General features: G+C 35.5%; 1 protein-coding gene across 2 annotated transcripts in view; it reads right to left on the bottom strand.

Annotated features, from left to right (window-relative positions):
• slc8a3 (solute carrier family 8 member 3) overlaps nucleotides 1–20083 on the bottom strand; it is a 167997-nt gene that overhangs the window by 2313 nt on the left and 145601 nt on the right. The window contains exons 4-7 of one of the 2 annotated variants that reach the window (XM_030127446.1): nucleotides 16390–16407; nucleotides 11095–11219; nucleotides 10597–10696; nucleotides 6143–6412 (exon numbers count right to left, since the gene is read on the bottom strand). In XM_030127446.1, the coding sequence (XP_029983306.1) occupies nucleotides 6143–6412; nucleotides 10597–10696; nucleotides 11095–11219; nucleotides 16390–16407 (513 nt within the window). The remainder of the gene's footprint in view (nucleotides 1–6142; nucleotides 6413–10596; nucleotides 10697–11094; nucleotides 11220–16389; nucleotides 16408–20083) is intronic. The other variant, XM_030127448.1, reaches the window with a different exon arrangement.

The raw sequence follows: 20083 nt of genomic DNA, 5'->3' as shown, positions 1-20083 counted from the left end.
AAATTACATAAAAATGTTTAAATTTACAAACTATCCTCTTACCAAAAATGTGAATAACATGAACATATATGAACATGAAACATCTTCAAAGATGTAAGTGCAATTTTAACAATATTCTGCCTGTTATGAAATGTTTCTTTTGTCTTTGTAAATCCACTGTGAACTGTAAGTTGTAATGTGCATGTGTAAATGATAAACTGATAAACTTCTTAAGACATTTCAGGTTGTCCATGTTGTACACATTTTAAGGAAACTTTGTAGATGTGAACACTTTCATAATGTAAATTTACTTTTTTCACAGTTGTTTCACTTGTCTAGCCCACTTCAGATCATATTGGGCTGAATGTGGCCCCTGAAATAACATGAGTTTGACACCCCTGCTGTACGGTTTCATTTTATGTCAGTGTTATAGTTATTATTATAGTTAGCGTCTCAAACCAAGTACTTCTGTTAGTACAAAAGTTAACTGCATAAATACAGTAGTGCAAAAAAGTTTTCAGACAGCCTTAAAATTTTACGAAATTTCAAATATTATCATGACATATTTGTGGAAAAATCTTGTGTTTCAAAGTGCGTGGCTGCATCAGACAGGCACAAACAAATGACTTTTTTTTAGTTTATTGTTAACCAGAAAAAAAACAACTAAATTCTTGACAGTTTCAACAGGTCATGCCCTGGATGTGTTTCATTATTTTGCTGAAACCTCCAGTTTTCATGTCAATGGAACAGAGCACATGCAGAAGGAAACATATGGGTTTGGAGAATGGAACAATACTTGGCAGAGTTCACTGACATGAGAGCGATTGTTAATGCAATACATTACAAATGCATGTGTCCAAAAATCCTTGTCCATCAATGCAGTGCATTTACTTTGATAGTGTGCAAATTTTGATAAGTTAGTGTTGTCTTGAATAAGACTGGATGTTGTGCTCTTACCAGAATGGGAAATTGCTGCACAATATTCTTCACTGCTTTTTAAGAGTTAATCAGCAGAACAACAGAATATCTGATATTAAACTTAACAAAGACCTGACAAAGACTCTGTGTAGTTAAATCATGTCAGCCTTAGACTTGTTTTTGAACACTGATTAATGTTTTCTATTTTTATGCCCTTTTTACCCTTTTGGTTTTCATTTATTTTATTCATTTATTTTATTCATTTACATTTTGTTTTTTTTTGACCCAGTGAAGGTTAAGGTTAAATCCCTTTATTATTCCTGTGGGGGAAATTCAGTCACTGTATTTTATTTTATGTATTTTTATTCTTTCTTTTATTCATCAGCTGTATTATACAGTTAGAGTTTTCAAGTACTGATTTGTGACCCAAATCCTTGTTCTGAATAGGTTGCAAATTGTTTTTTAAAGCCCTTATTGTAGGACTTTTATGCAAAGTTTATTTATTTAACCTTTATTTTACCAGGAAGTCCCTTGAGATGAAATCTCTTTTTTGAGGGAGACCTGACCAGGAGGCACATCAGTACAATACAAATGAACTAACAGAGTATAAAGCTACATACAATAAAGACAACATAAAATGACTAGAAACATAAAAGCTAAAAACCAGTTTAAGAATAGCAGTTACACACTTCTGTTAGACAGTTTGATAGAAGAGATTTGAAATCACCCAAGGTAATAAAATGCTGAAGCTGAAGTGAGTTATGTGCATATGATGTGGCCATGAGTGTTAAATGTGAACTGATGATTAACAGCACATGCGTGATATCTTAGAACTAAAATATCCAAAGAGGTATGTCATTTGGAACTCAGACTTACAGTATATTAGGGGGAAAAAGCTTGTATCTATTTGTGATTTTGACTCAGTTCAATTATAGACTAATAAGTGAGAACGTAGAGATGAAAAATAAGTGTGTAATTTGTTTAATTTGCTTGGTTTGAATTCTGTAAAAACAATTTAATGGCAATGAGACAATATGGGTCCAAAGGTGAGACCAGTTGAGAACTCCTATTATACAGTATTAAAAGACTGTTCATATTTCCTTTTTTCAATGAGTTTGATTTTGGGCAAAGCAGTGTTCCTCTGTGCCACGCTTTCAGAATTATTATACATTATGCAGCTGATATGGAGGGTGGAAGTTCCACACTCAACATTTTGACTGTTTTAAATGCACATTCGGATACTTACAGAGCACTGCATTTACTGTAACTCATGCCAAGTGTCTGAACACACTGACACATTCATAATTTTAAGTATAAGTATGGAAGTATGCACAGCCTGTGCGACCGCAGTGAAATATAACTGAATGAAAATCAAAAACTATTTCACAGTCTGTAGATACATTCTCCTTTAGGTTATAGGTCGAACTATTTTGTTCCTTTTATCAATACAGCTCCATCATCTATTTTCTGTAATATTCTCATATTTTAAATTCTTTTAATTTTATGTTAGTACAAGCTCTAGACTTTATTTCAATACACAGGTACCAACTCTCATTTTACTCTGGTTTGTTTACAATGGGAAAGTTGCAGCAGTTTGTTAAATTTAACAGAGGGAATCAGCAGTGAAAGAGAGATCAATGTCCTTAAATAAAACTAGGTGTGAACTCTGTTAAATGAATAAAATAAGGTTTCAATACAAATATATCTAATTCAACTTGTATTATGTGTATTTGTTTTATTAAAGTCAGCAAAACTCCAACCAGCAGTTAAAAAAATATTTAATTAACTGAAATAAAAACTAATTTTCAAAACACAGGAAAACTAAATGAAAACTACAATGAGCAATCTATCACAAACTAAAGCAGGATAGACAAAGGTAAAATCAACTTCTTATTTATTTTAATTTTCACTGTGGTTGCTGCTTTGAATAAAATGGCTTTGTAATGCTTTAAATAAATATACAACATAAATATTAATAAAAATAAATATGTGATCTTCAGTAAACTAAGGATTTATAAATGACGCATTCATACCTTTTTCCAATTAGCTATAGCTAATCAGTTCCTCTAAAAAAAATGTAATCCACTGATGTTGTCATAAAAGAAAAAGACAATGTTCCATCGGCGCAGCATGCAACTCAATAACTGACAAGAATAAACTATTAAATACTATACTATTAAATGATAATAAAGTATTATATAATTTTTTGTTATCTATTAGTATACTGCTGCTATTAAAACATATCATTAAACTGTGTAAAGCTAATTCACAGTAAAATAAACACAACTGGTTTGTGTTGAATGAAAATAAATGGTGTTGACATTTTTCTTTAATTCCACGTTGATCAGTTTGGCCTTAAATAGACAACCACACTGGATGTTTATTTTCCGACAAAATCCACCTGCTGATGTGTGTGTAGGATGAATAAAGCCGTGCTTGTTTGCTATATTCATAATATCTTTTTTTTCTCAGTATGAAAGCAGTTATGATTTATTAATGCAGCACACAGGACCTTTAATAACAAAAAAAGCTGACACAATTGCATTGCAAACATATTGTTTCTGTTGGGTCAAAATGCCATTTTGGAGGAAATAAGAATATTCTCCATTTGGATGACAAAGCATATTTGCTGTCAGATGGTCTGCAAAATGTTCTCAGTACAGAAAAGAGCTACACATTCACTACACTACACTGTCACGAAAATAACATACAGTTATAGGACAAATAATGCAGCACCACTATTATTGTATTAAAAAGGACAGCAGTATTCATGATCTTTACTGAAGTAAAAGTACTAATACTGTGAAAATACTACACTACAAGTAAAGGTGCATCAGTCAAAACCCTCCCCAAGAAAAGTATGATGTAAGTATTATTGGCAAAAAATGGTCACTGGGTAGTAAATAAGTCATTGTCAGCATTTACTATAATGTATGTTTTAGGATTGATTTTACTGCTGCATTAATGTGTACCTTACATTTTACTACTTTAGATGTTGAAGTTTGAGCTCATTTTATACATAATTTGTAGTTTAATTAACAGTTTAATCTTCAGTAATGCTTTGTATATCATTATTATTATTGGCAAAAAGTGGTCACTGGGTGGTAAATAAGTCCTTGTCAGCATTTAACTATAATATATGATGTTTTAGGATTGATTTTGTTGCTGCATTAACGTGTATCTTATACTTCACTACTTTAGATGTTGAAGTTTGAGCTAATTTTATACACGATTAGTAGTTTAATCTACAGTAATGCATTATATAACATAAGACTGTCACATGTTTCTAGCATCACTGTGAAAACCACATATCTCCAAAAAGTCATATATCTGTAAAAAGCTCAAAAAACAGCCCATGTTTCATCTTTGTGACAATGTATTTCAAACTAGAAGCACTCGGAGAGCGCAGACCTCCGCCAAGGCTGATCAGTGACCCCCCCCGTGGGCCCCCCCACCCCCGATCACCACCAAAATTTAATCATTTCTTCCTTAGGCCATTTCCAACAAACCCTGAAAATTTCATCCAAATCTGTCCATAACTTTTTGAGTTATGTTGCACACTAACGGACAGACAGACAAACAAACAAACAAACAAACAGACAAACAAACAAACAAATCCTGGCAAAAACATAAACTCCTTGGCGGAGGTAATCAACCTGTATAGGAATACATCATCCTTCAACTTATTTCAATACATGGGCAAAAATATTGGGAAACATAACACCTGCAGCTTGTAGATTTCCCATTTCTGTTGATTTGAAAAATGATCATGCTTAAAATGTTGATGTCAGTTTCTAATTATCACGGTAAAACAATATTTCTTTTAAACTCAAAGGATGAGTTTTCTCTCTGAGTGAGATTTGAAGAAGCCACACAGTCACTTGTGTATAAAAATGACTATTTATGGTCAGAACATGACAAATATTTCAGAAACTTGGCAGTGGAATTTAAAACAATTAAAAAGTGATGTAAAAACCAAATTCTTTGTACCATTTTTGATAATACAAACAAATTAACTCTAGGGACAAAACATAAAGGTTTATTGCAATGACATTTATCACAAAATAAATTATATGATGACATCTGTCATTATGTTTTTGTAGCTCAGTCCCTGTTAGCGATGAAAAACCTCAATTCAATATGTCCCAATACTTTTGTCCATATAGTGTATTTGAAGACGTGTAGAAAGGGATGGAAAACTGTAAGCTGTAACAACAAAAATATAGCAATCAAACAATTACAACAGCATAAAAAGTGTAGTATGTGTCTCGGAGATGTAGTGGATTAGATCCATAAAACTGTATGAACTAGAAATATACAGTGGTGGCAAAAAGTTTTTGGACACCCTTAAAATTTCACAAAATCTCAAATATTATCATGAAATATTTGTGGAAAAATCTTTTTTATGTTTCAAAAAGTGTGGCTGCATCAGACAGACACGTACAAATGGAATTTTTTGGGGGGGGTTTATTGTTAATTGTTGTTATTGCAGAGTTCAGTAACTTAATGGGGTCATATTTTGCTAAACCCACTTTTATTAGTCTTTGGTACATTTATTTGTGTATTCGGATCCTAATAGTTCCAAACGTTTGAATTTGAACCCTCCAGATGCTGCAAAACTATATTTATATTCATTCCAGCAAAAATCGAGTGGATTTCTACAACCTGTTTCAATTCCTTTTTAATTTGTTACATTTTATAACTAGTTATGACACGACATTTGCACATATAAGGTCAAGACTTCTGACGAACATTTCTCAGAGTATGACATAATTGTTTATCAGCAGCAGTGGTTGTAGTAAAAACTGAAAATATGTCCAAACTTTGAGAAGATTTCCTAAAATGTTCAGTTGTTAGTTGTATTATTGAACTCAAGTGGCTGAACAGGACAGAAAGCACAGTCAACAACCTGGAGGGGGTGGGGCATGAAGTGACTCATTTGCATTTAAACGGCCAGTGTTCAAAACGACCTTTCTGGTGTCATTACTCAGAGATAGGGTTGAAGATGGACCTGTGGAGTTGAATTAATGAAGACTTCAGACCCAAGCAGAGCATTTACAGTTTATGTAGACCACAGGGAAATGTTTTAAAATGCATAATTCCATTTAAAAAAGCAAAATTTCACTCCTTTAAGAGTGATTCTTAATGCAATATATCAAAATCACATGGGGTGTCCAAAAATTTTTTTCCTGTAAGTACTTGAGTAACAGTCCTTAGTTATTGTCCATCAGTGTTTCAGACTCACCTGGGACTGATGTGCCAAGTGCCACAAAAACCACAGCGGTGACTGAGTCCTTGAGGCCGATGGTGCAGCCGAAGTGAGACGCCAGGTCGCCGATGACGGCCGTGAGGAGACCGATGATGACGATGGAGACGGTGAAACAGGCCCAGCCGTTCAGGTAGTCCGTGGGTGGAACACAGGCAAACAGGACCTTCCAGAAGACGGTCAGGAAGTGCATGACATAGTCGAAGCAGGACGGCAGCCGTTCTTCCCCCGTGTCCTCTTCGTCCTCATCTTCTGGGAAGAAGTTGGTGTGAGTGGGGGTTGGAGTCGGAGGAGGAGGAGGAGGAGGAGGAGGAGGAAGGGGGGTGAAAAGTGGGATGGATGGAAGTATAATGGGATGACAGGAGAGAATAGAGTAAGATAGGATGAAGCGATAGCAGAATATTTTGGCAAAGATAAAGAAAGAAGGGTGAGAGGAGGGAGGTAAATATTAAGCAAAAGGACAAGGAGCAGAAGAGACAGAGCGAGATAGTGGATGAGGAAAGAGGAGAGTATGACAGGAAAAGAAAGAAAAAAGACAGATGAAGAGAGAGACCAGAGGGTGAAGAGCCAGAGTTGGAAAACAGTGGAGAGATAAGCATCACAGCAGGAGATAAGGGATGACAGAGAGGGGGAGAAAGAGAACAAGATATACTGAAAGTGGCACATTGGCTTCTTTTTAAGGACGACACACTATTATTTCAGCCTGAGGTTGTTACTGTGTATATTTAACTTTAAATGTGTGATGAAAGCATATTCAGAGTAATAACCGCCACAGGGCTTAATTCATTTTCAATTAGTAGAAAAGAACTTCATGCATATGTGACTGAATTGATGGAAAGTTTTAGGTGTTTTCTTAATTATTATTCTTCTAATTAAAAACTTTAGTTTACAGGTTAGTTCACAATTAAATATTTTATTTCATTTCATTTAATAATACAAGACCAGATTCTGTTTTCTGTTCTATTCTTACTGTTCTCTACATTTTGATTTTACAACTTTCACTTTTTGTTGTTCTCTAAACTTACTTTTTGGGTAAAAAAAAACTTTTAGGTTAGTGTGGGCTTGAGGCTTTTGGCTCCATTTACAGCTTAAAACTATTTTGGTTTTCTGGCTGCTCACATGGAGAAAGAAATTTGGCAGGAAAAACAAGCCATGCAAGACAGATCAACATTAGAATTATTACAGAAAACTACAGAAATAATAAAAAAAAATGGATGTGAAAATAAATGTGTTTAGCTAAGATAAAAATAAAAAGTACACTTATTACTGTACAATAATGAACTAAAATCTACTTAACTAAAATCTGTCAGAGAAAATGCTTTAGTTTTTGTCTTTGACAAATTATTTTACCCATAAACCCAATATTTTTGGTGGATTGCAATTTTTCTAATAACAATTAATGGCTTTCTTTTTCATCTATTGCAAGTTAATACATTTTCAGAGTGATATATTTTTTTGTTTTTTATCTATCTAAAAAATATATGTTTTTTGACTTTTAATATGTCACCTCTTTTAAATACTATATTATCATATTTAAAGGTGTCGTAAGTAGGATTGTGGCCAAAACTGGTACTGCAATCACATTCAAAATACTGTAGAGCGTGGTATCCTCTCCTCCTCCCTCCAGACTAGGGGTTGCCAGATCCAGCATGAGCGTCTACTACTAGTGTTTCCACTAATCCTTGCCACCACACCATAAATTTCATACAAAAAAATCATCACCAGACTTATTATATATAAGTATAATATATAGGCCAGGACAAACATCTTGCCCACTCAAATGAAAGTCTGCAAAGATTCAAGAGATAGGGAAAAGGGTAATGAGCCTTAAGTTTCACTTTTCCTTCCACGAAGTACAAGCAACACGGATCGCTACCGTCTCTTCACCAGGGCCAGGAGAAGAGACCGCACCCCGGCCCCGGGAGAAGGGACTGATGGTCTGGGACCAGGTGAAGAGACCATGGCCTCGGCTCTTAGTGGTTCTTACCGGGTGGTTGGACTAAGGGAGACCCAGCGCTGGTCTTCAAATTCTTGTCTGCTTTCCACTGTCTCCATGTTTCTAAATCATCTCCTATACATATCCTTGTTTTGTTTCTCACTTTGTCTCGATGTATTTGGGAATAATAACAGTCCTTTTAGGTTTATTAACGTCAGACATTTATGATCAGAAATGTTCCAGCTGCAGCTCAGTGGGAACTGGCAACCTGGATACTGAAAGGCTACTGACTTGGTGAGTGGCAGACAGGTGATGGGCGGAGCCTCAGACCAAAACACACAACAACAACATAAACATCATTTCAGGGCTGACACTGAGCTTTTCAAATGCAAATGTTCTGGCTGGACTACTACTGTCAGTGATATCAGTATTTGAAATGAACATGATTCCTTAATGTCTGGTGACAGTCAAGGCCATTTTATAATTACTTAGAACATAATTCCTACATACTGCACCTTTAAAATATATAGTAACATATCTTTTAAATATGTAAATCTAATAATCCTAAATTGAGAATGAACATAAAAAAAAACAACTAGCATGCCTGCTTAATTCAATCTACAATGAAAACATAGACAAAATGAAATAAAACTGTAAAAAATAATGAAAAATGCTAAACTATTATGACCACAAGAGAGAGATTCTTATACTGGCAGATTCTCTCACAACATCATCTCTTTGCTCTGTCAGAAACATGAACTGTACCCACTTCAAGCTCTTCTGGATTTGAGTTTCAGCTTCTAACAGCATAAAAAAAAGAAAACGCAAATGTTAAGTGTTCACCCTCTTGATGTGGAGGTGCAGGGCGTCTTCTACATCCCAGCAGCTCACAGGAAACTCAGTGGACAGACAGGCTGTGGCACTGATTCAAAGTGTCAGGCCATGTGAGCTGCATGCATTTTTCAGCCACGGATGCACCATGAAAAAATAAAGAGCGCCGCTGGATTAAATATTTCAGTACCAAAGTGACGAAGCGAGGCCTTCAGTAGGTGCATCTGGGCGGAGGCTGCAGGAAGACCTGATCGAGTTCTGTTACGTACATGAGATTATTTCAGAACCTCTACAGCTTTCCTTTATTTTACTGATAATATTTGAAGAATGAGAATGTGTTTTATTATGAAAATTACAGTTTCTTAATTTGAGCGTGTTATCACTGCTGCTCTTCTTTGCTTTGGCCTTTTCTCCTGCTATTTTAGGAAGCAGCTACTAAATACATATTCAGACTAATAACAGCCACAGGGTTTTATTCATTTTAATTTGTTAAAAAAACTACATGTTTTTAAATAGACGGAAAGTTCGTAGCTCATTTTACCTTCAGGTCCATAGCCTTTTTTCCTCTTTCCTAAAATGTAAGCTGTATGTAACATTGGCTGTGCACTTTTGCCTCAGTCTACAGATAACAGCTCTCACGATATTCTGTTTTTTGTTGTTTTTTTTTTTTCCATTTGTGAACTTTTCAAATGATGCCCCATATTACAAAGTATTTTCCATTATGTACATGTGATATTTTCAGATCCTCAAGAGCCCTGTCTTATTTTAATGCTAGTACTTGAAAGGTAAAAGTTACTTATTAAGAATATTCTAAGATGCAAATGATGCTGGTTGCTCTTTTTTCTTCCAAACAGACTGAAGATCACCCGTCAGAGGATGTTCATCTGGAATCCTCTAAATGTTGATCCTTTTTAGTCTATGTTTCTCTCTAACAGCATCTGCAGTGTCATGTTGTTTTTCTTTTTATTCTCATTTTCATCAATGCAAGAATGGAGTCAAAAATAATTTGTCAACAAAACTTCTAGTAGTTTACTTCAATAAATAAAAATATGCATTTTCCAAAGTCATAACGCTACTAAGATTTTCAGCAAGATGTAGAAAAAGAGCCATAATAAAAAAAAAGTGTTAAAAAGTATGTATTTTTTTAACAACACTATTCTGCCTTTGTGCTACTCAAATCACCTTTCACATTCATTCACACAAACACAAACACAAACACATACACATTCACACATCAGTGAGACAATCATTTGTTGTTCGATTTCTTGCTCAAGGACACTTTGACATGTGGACAGAGGCTGGGGATCGAATCACCAACTTTCTGGTTTGTGGGTGACTTTACCCCTGCCAAGTCACTCAGGAGGTAGAGATATGATTTTTATATTTTAAAGCCAGCAGATAAAATATTGGAAGCTAAATCTCAATATTTAATGCAATATTCATATAAGTCATGATGATAAAATGAAAAAATAATCAGTAATAGAGACAGTTTGATACATGTTTGTCTTGCCTTAGCATTTGCTGCATTTCCACAGCTAAATAGTCAAAACAGAAGTTTAGTTTCCACACATAGTAACACAAAAATATCCCATTAGCCTTGTTAAACATTCCTGTGTTTCCATATGCTCAGAAATGGAGCAGAGATCATGGTGTTTTTTTACTTTACCTGCACTGACTGTAATGGCCTCCATGAACTGGTCTCTCCAGGAGTTAGTTCCCACCACCAGTGCTAGGTTGGTCTTCTTGATCAGCTTGTCCACTGTGCTCTGTTTGATTCAACATAAAAAAAAAAAAAAAGAAAAAACAGAAATCACATTGTTTTTTTTTTTCCTGTTCACAGTGTATAATTTGTAGCCGTACATCAGATGAACAGAAATACATGATCTTCACCACATGGTGGCAGTGGCATCAAGTTTCAGACAGCAGAAATGTTTGCTTGATGCATGAAAAAAAGCAAAAAAAACAAAAAAAACAAAAAACAAAACACACGCCACAAACCAATATGGTGGGTTTATTTTTAGTTGAGGTGATTAGAAGACACATATAAACCCTGTCTCTTTCTGCAGTGAAATTATAAAGTAAAATCTGTTATTATCCACAGTGGTCTGATCATGAAAACACTGGTGAGCAGCTGTATTACTGTTTGAAGTGTAACCTTTCCCACCTTAAACTCGTATGATTCTTCAATGATGACTTCCAGTTTGGAGTGCTCCCCCAGTACTGGTTTCCCCATCTCTGCGATCCGCTTGGCTTCTTCCTCATCTGAAGTCAGCTTCCTGTCTGGCACATCTGAGCAGAGAAAACAGACGAGAAAAGAAAACACGGTGAGGATGACGGCAATTAACATCAGACGATGCACGGCTGATTATCATGTTACGCTGTTCAGAAGGTGCTCGTAGGTAACAGCTTGAATTTATTCAGCCTTTATAATGTCCAGGATTTACACAGAGCCAAGACTCAAATGAAGTCACATCTGTCATACACCATCAGTAAGTGAAGAATTACAGGATTTCATGGTGGTAATGTTTACTCACTATTCTACCTCTGTTTTCCAAAAGCTTCCTCTGTGGAGAGTGTCTTGGTGGCATTCCAACTTTGCTGAGTTAAGTTTCGGGCGAACTTGTATGGTCTATTGATTCAGGACGAAACACAAATAATGCAAAGGCGAATACTGGGTGTAAATCTAACTCTTTTTCATTTCAAGTTTTTAGTTTTTAGTTTTTTTTTTATAGTTGTTCCATTTTTACCCACAGTGACTTTACATATCCTGCCCATGCTCAGGGACCAGCTCTTCATATTCTTTCAGTTTTAGAGTTTATTTGCAAAAGTTTAGTGGCATCCAGTGTTAAAATATTCTGCCACCCAGTAAAAATGGACCCAACTTTCATTTCCCAAAATTAATGGTTTGTTGAAATTCTGAGAATAGTGCCAAATATGCCTCTTGCACATTATGTAAATACGCATTAATTTATTGTCTAAATCATTCCTTTTGGAAATTATATACAATTCTGTGCATAAGTCATAGACCAACATTAAATTAGTAAAGTTATAATAACCACTTATATGTGTTTCTCAGTTTCTGTATTAAAATACAATCAGGACATATGTGAAATATGTTCAGCAATAACATTTCAGGGGTAAAAACAGTCTCTTAAACCAAAGTGGTAGTGTTTATTGTGACTTCCCTTTGCACTTAACATGTCTTAAATCTTTTAGTTCTGACAATACAAGATTTATTGCATTCATTTTCTGCTGTTTTATACCAAGTTTCATTCAACACAAGTCAGATGTTTATAACTCTGTTCTGCTTCTTGTCAGGGGGTCAGAGGTCACACTAAATTGTGACTTTAACCTTTAAGACCCATTTTGTATTATCTTGTATCTGAAGAAAAGAGAATGAGAAATGTATATGTATGTGTATGAATATGTATGTACATATATGTGTTATTGTATTATGTGTTTATGTAAATGACATTATATTTGTTCGTGATAATATAAAACCAGAAACAAAATTATTTAATAATATCAGGCACATTATAGTATAAATATATTATAGTATATATATGTTTAGACTTGGAAGCTTATTATTGTTATTAATCATTTAAGGAGAAGGGATGGGAATTTATAAGTTATGCTTCTTCTCACTCCTTTTCGAATATGTATTATATGTCTTATGTCTTGTGTTTAAATGTTTTGTATATCTATTTTTCTTCTGTTTTGACATTCATATTCAAAATAAATACATCAATCAATCAATCAATCAAATAAATAAGTATACCCATTTCAACCCTGCAAAAACGGCAAATCTAAAGATGGCCAAAGACTTTTGCACAGTACTGTACATACTATACATGTAAGATTATTGATCAGATGACTGGTAAAACCAAGGGATTATCAGTGTTTAAGATGGATTGTCTGTATATATTTTTCTAGAAGTCTGAGGAAAAACGTAAAATGTAATGGCTGAAATAAACCCTAATACAGGAGCTAAACCAATATGCCAAATTTTTTCTAGTTTTACTCCTGTTATATTGATTATCCAGCACCCAGTAAGATTATTTACATTTCCATCCATTGTCCAAACAACCCAAACATCTACATTTTCAAAATGACTGAAAGAACCATGACATCTGGGTATACTGACATTACAGGACTCATCAGTGATGGAAATTGCTTCTCTTTAGACAGTCATATCTGGCTAAAGCTACGACTACAGTCTAACAGTCAGTCACTGCAGTGCACCCCCTTGGCTGATCCAATCTACAGTCAGTCATATTTAATTACACATGCTGAGTCCTGGTTGGTCGATTATAGGGTTGAGCTGGTGTAAAATTTTACATATCAGTTTGATATGAGGCCAAACACAGGAGTGATGTGATATATTAGATTTTACCAGGAGGTGCTGCACTTCTACTCCGCAGAAGAGAAGAAATGAGCCTACCCAAGCACATGACTATGACAGTAGTGACTCCCATCCACTTGGTGGCAGTAATGCACCTTTGAGCTGGTTTGACAACTACTAATAGGCACTGAATAATGACAAGATCCAGGAGTGAAGCAGTAGCACCTTCAGCGCTATAAGGATAGGGCTGACTACACAAGACTAAAATAGCACCATAATCAGGTTTGCTATAATTTTTTTCCCGCAGTGTTCACCTATTGGGTCGAGTATGTTTTCCCAGTAATTTATTCCATTTGCTTGGCCATGATGTTGCATTGGTGCAGTATAGTCTATCATGTCTCCTCCTATGTTGAACCAAAATGTGCATGAACTTTCTAGTTAACCAGCTCAACATACACCATATGTATCTTCCCGCTCCGTCTGCTCAGCTGTGATTGCTTTTTGCATTGCGGGTTTCGGCTCAGCTGTAAATCACTTCCACTTTTCTAGTCACTGTTAGTCTGTTTAGAATCAAATAATATCATAATATCTTGCACTTGTTTTTCATAGTTTGACTTGTCCTGTAAATTTTTGTATGTTGTAACTGTGTGTTGTATTTCATGCTGCCTCTTGGCCAGGACTCCCTTGAAAAAGAGGTTCTTAATCTCAATGGGATCTGTTTTTCTTGGTTAAGTAAAGGTTAAATAAATAAATTTTAAAAAAGTTGTCATATCATTTACTGAGGCAAAACTAGTTGGATTTGGGGCTGAGATGTTGTCACTATAAGGTTGCTGATGTAGGACACTTTTTAATCTGACACAACCTGTCATGATGAGTAAAGTTGATTCAGCTTCTAATGGATCAACCGAACAGGAAACTGAGCAACCCTGGCAGATTGTTGTTAAAGCTGGTAAAAATTGCTTTCAGTGGGTACATCACCTTATCACTACCACAACGACAAATACTAGAGACCTTAGATCAGAAGTGTATCATTCAGGTTTAAAATGTTTACATCTACAAACTATCCTTTAAAAACATATGAATAACATGAACACCCTAAAATTTCTTGAGAAAAATAAGTTTAACAATATTATGTCCGAGCTTATCATTTATACATGTACATGACAAAATGCAGATCACAGTGGATCTATAAATCCACAAAAGGATTAGTAACAGGCATAATATTGATAAAATTGCACAGATTTTTCTTAAGAAATTTCAGGTTGTTCATGGATGCTCAGGTTATTCACATTTTATTGTGAAAGGATGGTTTGTAAATATAAACATTTTCATGTAATTAAAAACTTGCTATAATCATTGTTTACAGGTTATTATGATAGTATTTTACAGGTCCAACCCACTTGAGATCACATTGGGCTGTGTGTAGCCCAAAATGATTTTGACACCCTTGACAGTTATAGTCTTCAGTGTAATTTCTGCATTTAACAAATTCATCCCATGGACTGGATTGGACTCTTTAGCGGGGTGGATCTGGCCCACAAGTACAATGGAAAAAATCAAAATCTTAGCAAGTGTATTTTTCCTCATTTCTAGTCAAAATATCTCATCACACTTAAAATATGACAAAATCACCTAAAAAAGTAACTTTTCAGTGAGACATAAGAACTTCTTTTTAGACAACAGATCTTGAAAATCTTATTTCAAGAAATCTTACCAAGATCATTTTCACTTGTTCCATTGGCAGATTTTTTTTTGATTGAATTAAGCAAAAAAATCTTGAATTAAGAAACTGGAGAAAACTGACATGAAACATCATCAGGTGATTTGGGTGAACCAACGCTTAAATGCTACAGTAACACAACTCTCAGCTCAGTGATCCAACCAAACACACAGGCTGTGCAGAGTTTCTTGAAGAGAGTAGAGCTGAGACATTCTGGGAAAATAAGATGCTATGATAACAAATCAAGAACTTTTAGCATCACCCTTTTGTTGTCAAACCGCTTTAAAGCCATTTTTCATTTTTTTTCCAAATCTCAAGTTATTTCCAAGGCTAGTGGGTCCACCAATCAATCCATTTATCTGCCTATCAGACATGTCCTAGTGGCTTTGCTATACAGAAGAGCCACAATGCTGCACAGAGCTCCTGGGTGCACTGCAAACTACAAAGAGCGGCATAACATCAATTCTGTGCTGTCGAACTCTATCAAGAAGGAGCGGTTGTGCATCCAAAGGCCTCTCATCCTACTCTGTGTGTGACACCCCCACTGAGCCACCTGGTGCAGAGACCTTGTCATCTTTTATATGAGCCCCGAGTCCCTGGCTGCTGCTCTTTGCTGACAACATGCTTACATTAAATATTAACATTGCCATTAAAGATCACAGCCAAGTCCCCTTGATAGGAGTTTGTGTCGGCAGGAAACGCACGCACATACACACACAGGCATGCATAATATACCAATGCGTCGGTGCTGTCACGTACACACATATAGCACCCAAATGCACACACTTTTAGGCTAAATCAATTACACACCCAAGACAGTGTGTACCCTGAAGTCCTGACAGGATTTCTTTTGCTCATGTTTAAAATTTGATTAGCCAGCCATTCTCCTACTCTGTGCTGTACCACTGCATGACACAATTTCCTTGACAAGCTAAGAAAAAAAAAAAAAACAGGCACACACGCATATACACACACAATCACACAAAGGTAATTAAATTTCTAATTTCGGAAGTGCAAGTTTTTATCTTGGCAGTTATCAAATGTTTGTACCTTGCTCTTGACTGGAGAACATAATTTATGGATTTATGATTAATTAATCCTCTGATTAACATGCAAATCCATCATTAAGTGCAAGAGAGAGCAGCAAAATAGCATGTGTTGTTTGTAACAACTAAAAGGGATGACAGTCGAAGGGCTAACAACATGCACATTTAACAATATCAAGCCTCAAAGAACGAGAGTACTAATTAAAATTCCTGATCGGTGGCAAAATACACTACATCTAAGTCATCATTATCTAAGTTATTTTAGTTTTTTTTTTTATCATGCACAACTCAGTGCACCACACACAGAGGTGAGGACGTTAGTGTAAATGTGATGAAGAGTGGATGACTTACCGTTTGCTAACAACAGGGCTGTGGAAGAGATGCGAGAGGGAGGAGGAGGAAAGCATAGAGAAAACACAAAAAGCAATGAACAGTGGAAATGGAAGAAACATAGATAAAGGAGGAAAGCAGCTAAATACAAAGAAGAAAAATGTGATGGCCCCAGAGAACCGCTGCATATTGACCATGAGGTATAATATATATGGCACTGATAATTCGATTGGCTGAGATAATGGAAAGAATATAGTTTTTTGTACTTTTTTATGGGCATGAAGGCACAATTATGGTTTATTAAGGGAGAAACTGTGTGATGGAAATCGACAAAACTGTGCTGCATATTGCATCGGGAGCGTTGGCTGTGGGCATAACATTCATTCAAACATTTATTACTTCCAGCACTTGTCAGAAAACAAAGTTTGGAGGTCATCATTACAGATCATTCCTTATTTTAGTTCACTGTTAACTACCCCTACGCGTATTTGCCCAAACTTGGCTTTTAATATCACTGCAGGCTAGTTGCTACTGTCAATATGGTGTCGGTGAGGAGATGAGATTTTGTTTGACAGTTTTGGCAGAAGGGCGAGTATACACGCAACTAAAAAATCTGCTTCAAACTGTCATGAATAGCTGCCAGCAAGGGTTTAAAGGGTGTTTCTTCTCTGCATGAATCTACAGTGAAACTCAAAGAGAAGAGAAGCGCTGCATCTTTACAATATTTTTTGGAAATATTTATAAGCGACAGCTACTGAAAGTATAGACATGACAGATGGTTAAACACACAGGATCTGCCAGTTTCAGTTTGTAGTGGTCGATATCACTTTATAATGACTTTTTCCAGTTTCTCTTTTCACTGTCAAAGAAGTTTTAAAACATTCAGAAACTCAAATAGACGGCTCGATTTCACCCAACCTTGATTTTTAGATCATTATTGGGCTTGTTATAATCTTTTCCTTATGTTAGAGTCAGTTTGGGAGGATCACTTTTCACTGCAGATCACAGAATTCATCCCCTTAAATGTAAACTATAACATATTCTGTAAGATAAGTCAAACTGAATTACATATTCTATGTAAATACATTGGATCATTTCAACATTATTATTTTTATCTAGAATGTAAATGAATGTACCTACCCAGGACTCACTCTGAACGCAAAGTAACACCTGCTGTAGAGATTATATTCTATGTATTACAGTCAAAAAACAAATCGCACATTGTTTTATTGAACCGACTTTTGCTTCGACTACAGCATGCATTCGCCATGGCACCGTTTTGATAAGCTTATGCAAAGTCGCAACCTTTATTTACATCATTTTATGGATCAGATGTTGCTGATAGGCACCAATACCACTTTTACAAGTACTTACATTTGAGTACTTGCTGATACCGAGTACCGATACGAGTACTTAATAATATAATTTCAGTTCTTAGTTCCTTTTGAAAATGTATTTTATTGTCGTTGTCATTAATCTGACTGTAACAAAGTGCTGCTTCTGACATTTAATGCATTGGAATGAGCGTTTCTCGCTCAATCCACCAGAGGGCGCTGCTCTAAATTAACCATACTGGACAAATACCACAAAAAAGTTAATTTTTTTGAGAAGATGAAGAAAGTCAGTAATAACAAATGGTGATGACAGAGGAGGTAATACTAATGTGGATGCTAATGTTGATATTGATGAGGGTATTTGTCATAAACATGTCAGTAGTTTTTTCTCTAACTCACACAGTCGCTCTTTGAAAATATCCACTACCTCCACGGTTCCCAGTGGTAATGCTTCTCCGTCTGGGTTCGCAAGAGTCTTATAAGATAACATGATCTTTATATGGTTCTGGGTACGCATTCTGAAGGCTCCTGGAAAACTGACAGAATTATGTGTGGAATGTACGCAGAGGACGGACAATACGCTCTATCTGTATCGGTCTGTGTCTTTAACGTAACGTGCTGTCACCGTTACTTTTGTTACTGTCGTTTATTTTAAAAAATGTCCACACTGCTGACATTACCTCGCTGCTGCGTACCTGCTGCTTGTATCGGAGCTCTTTTATGAGTATGAGTATTAGTATACGTGCTCAGTATTGGACCGATACCCAGTACTGGTATCAGTATTAGTGCATGCCTTGTTGTTGAACCTAGATCATGACACTGCTCCAACAGGTGTGTACTGTGGGCACTAGGCATGATGGGTAATCCCCTCATCTATCTCTTCTTCTAACCCTGATGCACCCAACACTCTGGAACAGGGTCAATCTGGACTAATCAGACCACATGACCTTTTTCCACTGAAACCCAGTCCTATCTTTATGCTCGCTATCAAACTGATGGTTGTTTAAGAAATGAGAAGCTACTGCATCAGTGAGGATTAAAGAATTTGTTACAGATGAAAAATATTAATCACTTCCATAATTATCCAGTGGAAGGATTTTACCTATTAGCCTTTTGGCCAGGCAGTGTGAGGCTTTGTCATGCAAAAAGCATGACAAAATTATCCATAACCTTTTATTTTCTGCAGCATTAAATTAGAATGAAAAACAGAAAAAAGGTGGGAAAAAAACGAATGTGAATTTACAATTCTAAAGTAGAAGTCCATCTTTTCCCCCAGGAAATGGATGAAGCAGATGTTGTTTACCCGTATAAAAATATAACACTGTTCATTAATTCAATTATGGGTGCCTTTTTAAGAATCCAGACAATGTATCCTTTAAGTAATCTGTTTAACAATCATACCATAATTAAATACTGTTACATATATTTTGTATCAATACACTGTTACATGTGTTCTGTTATTTCCCAATTGATTTTACTAGATTGTACACCTTTATTTTCCCTATTGTAGCTCTGAGGACATACACTCTTTACTTAAGTAGAAGTACAGATACTATAGAAACTACAGAAAATGCAAAGCAAAGACTTTAGTAAACGTAGAAGCACTTATTCACTTTATTACTGCAGTAAAAGTGAAAAAGTACCAGCCCTGAAAAATAGAAAAGTAAAAAAAAAAGCTTTTTGAAGGTCATTTCTACTGTTTCTGTGCATAGTGAGTCTTGAAACATATTCATTTAATGTTAAAATTAAAACATTCTAACTTCAAATACAGAGCAATATACTGACAATATTGAATATTAACCTCTTGCAAATGTGCAAATCAGTTTTCAGTGTGTGCAACACAAGTTAAAACATAATCCTATCTTCCTTTTTTATGTTTTATGTTATGTTTTTCACACCATTTTCATCACGGTCAATGAAAACTCACATGATCCTGATGTTTGTTATTTCTATTCAAAAGCCAGTGTACATTAGCAGCATTAAATAAACCTATCTAAAAATAAGCACTGAATCAAGGAAACAAACGAAGGTGTCTTTGTCTATTGTTGCATTGTTTTTGTCTTGTTCTACATTTCACACCATGTTTTCACGCTTGTCACATATGAAATGCACCAAGAGATTGCCTTTTCTGTTTATTGTCTTATCCATTTAGGTTGAAATTAGACTTAATGTTGAAGAGGCACGAAATGATACAGAGTTATATAATTGATAATTCCTCTCAAGTGCATTAAAACTAAAATAATGATCCTGCTTTGAAACCGTAAGGAATAGAAAGTACAGATATGTGTGTCAAAATGTAGGGAGTAAAGTGCAGATGCAGAAAAATCTCCTTAAGTACATTAATGAAATATTTGGGCTTTGTAACTGTTGTAGGAGTGAGG

Source organism: Sphaeramia orbicularis, chromosome 22 (assembly GCF_902148855.1).
Source record: "Sphaeramia orbicularis chromosome 22, fSphaOr1.1, whole genome shotgun sequence".
NCBI lineage: Eukaryota > Metazoa > Chordata > Actinopteri > Kurtiformes > Apogonidae > Sphaeramia > Sphaeramia orbicularis.
The sequence above is the reverse complement of the archived record's forward strand: the minus strand, read 5'-3'. Positions and strand labels throughout refer to the sequence as shown.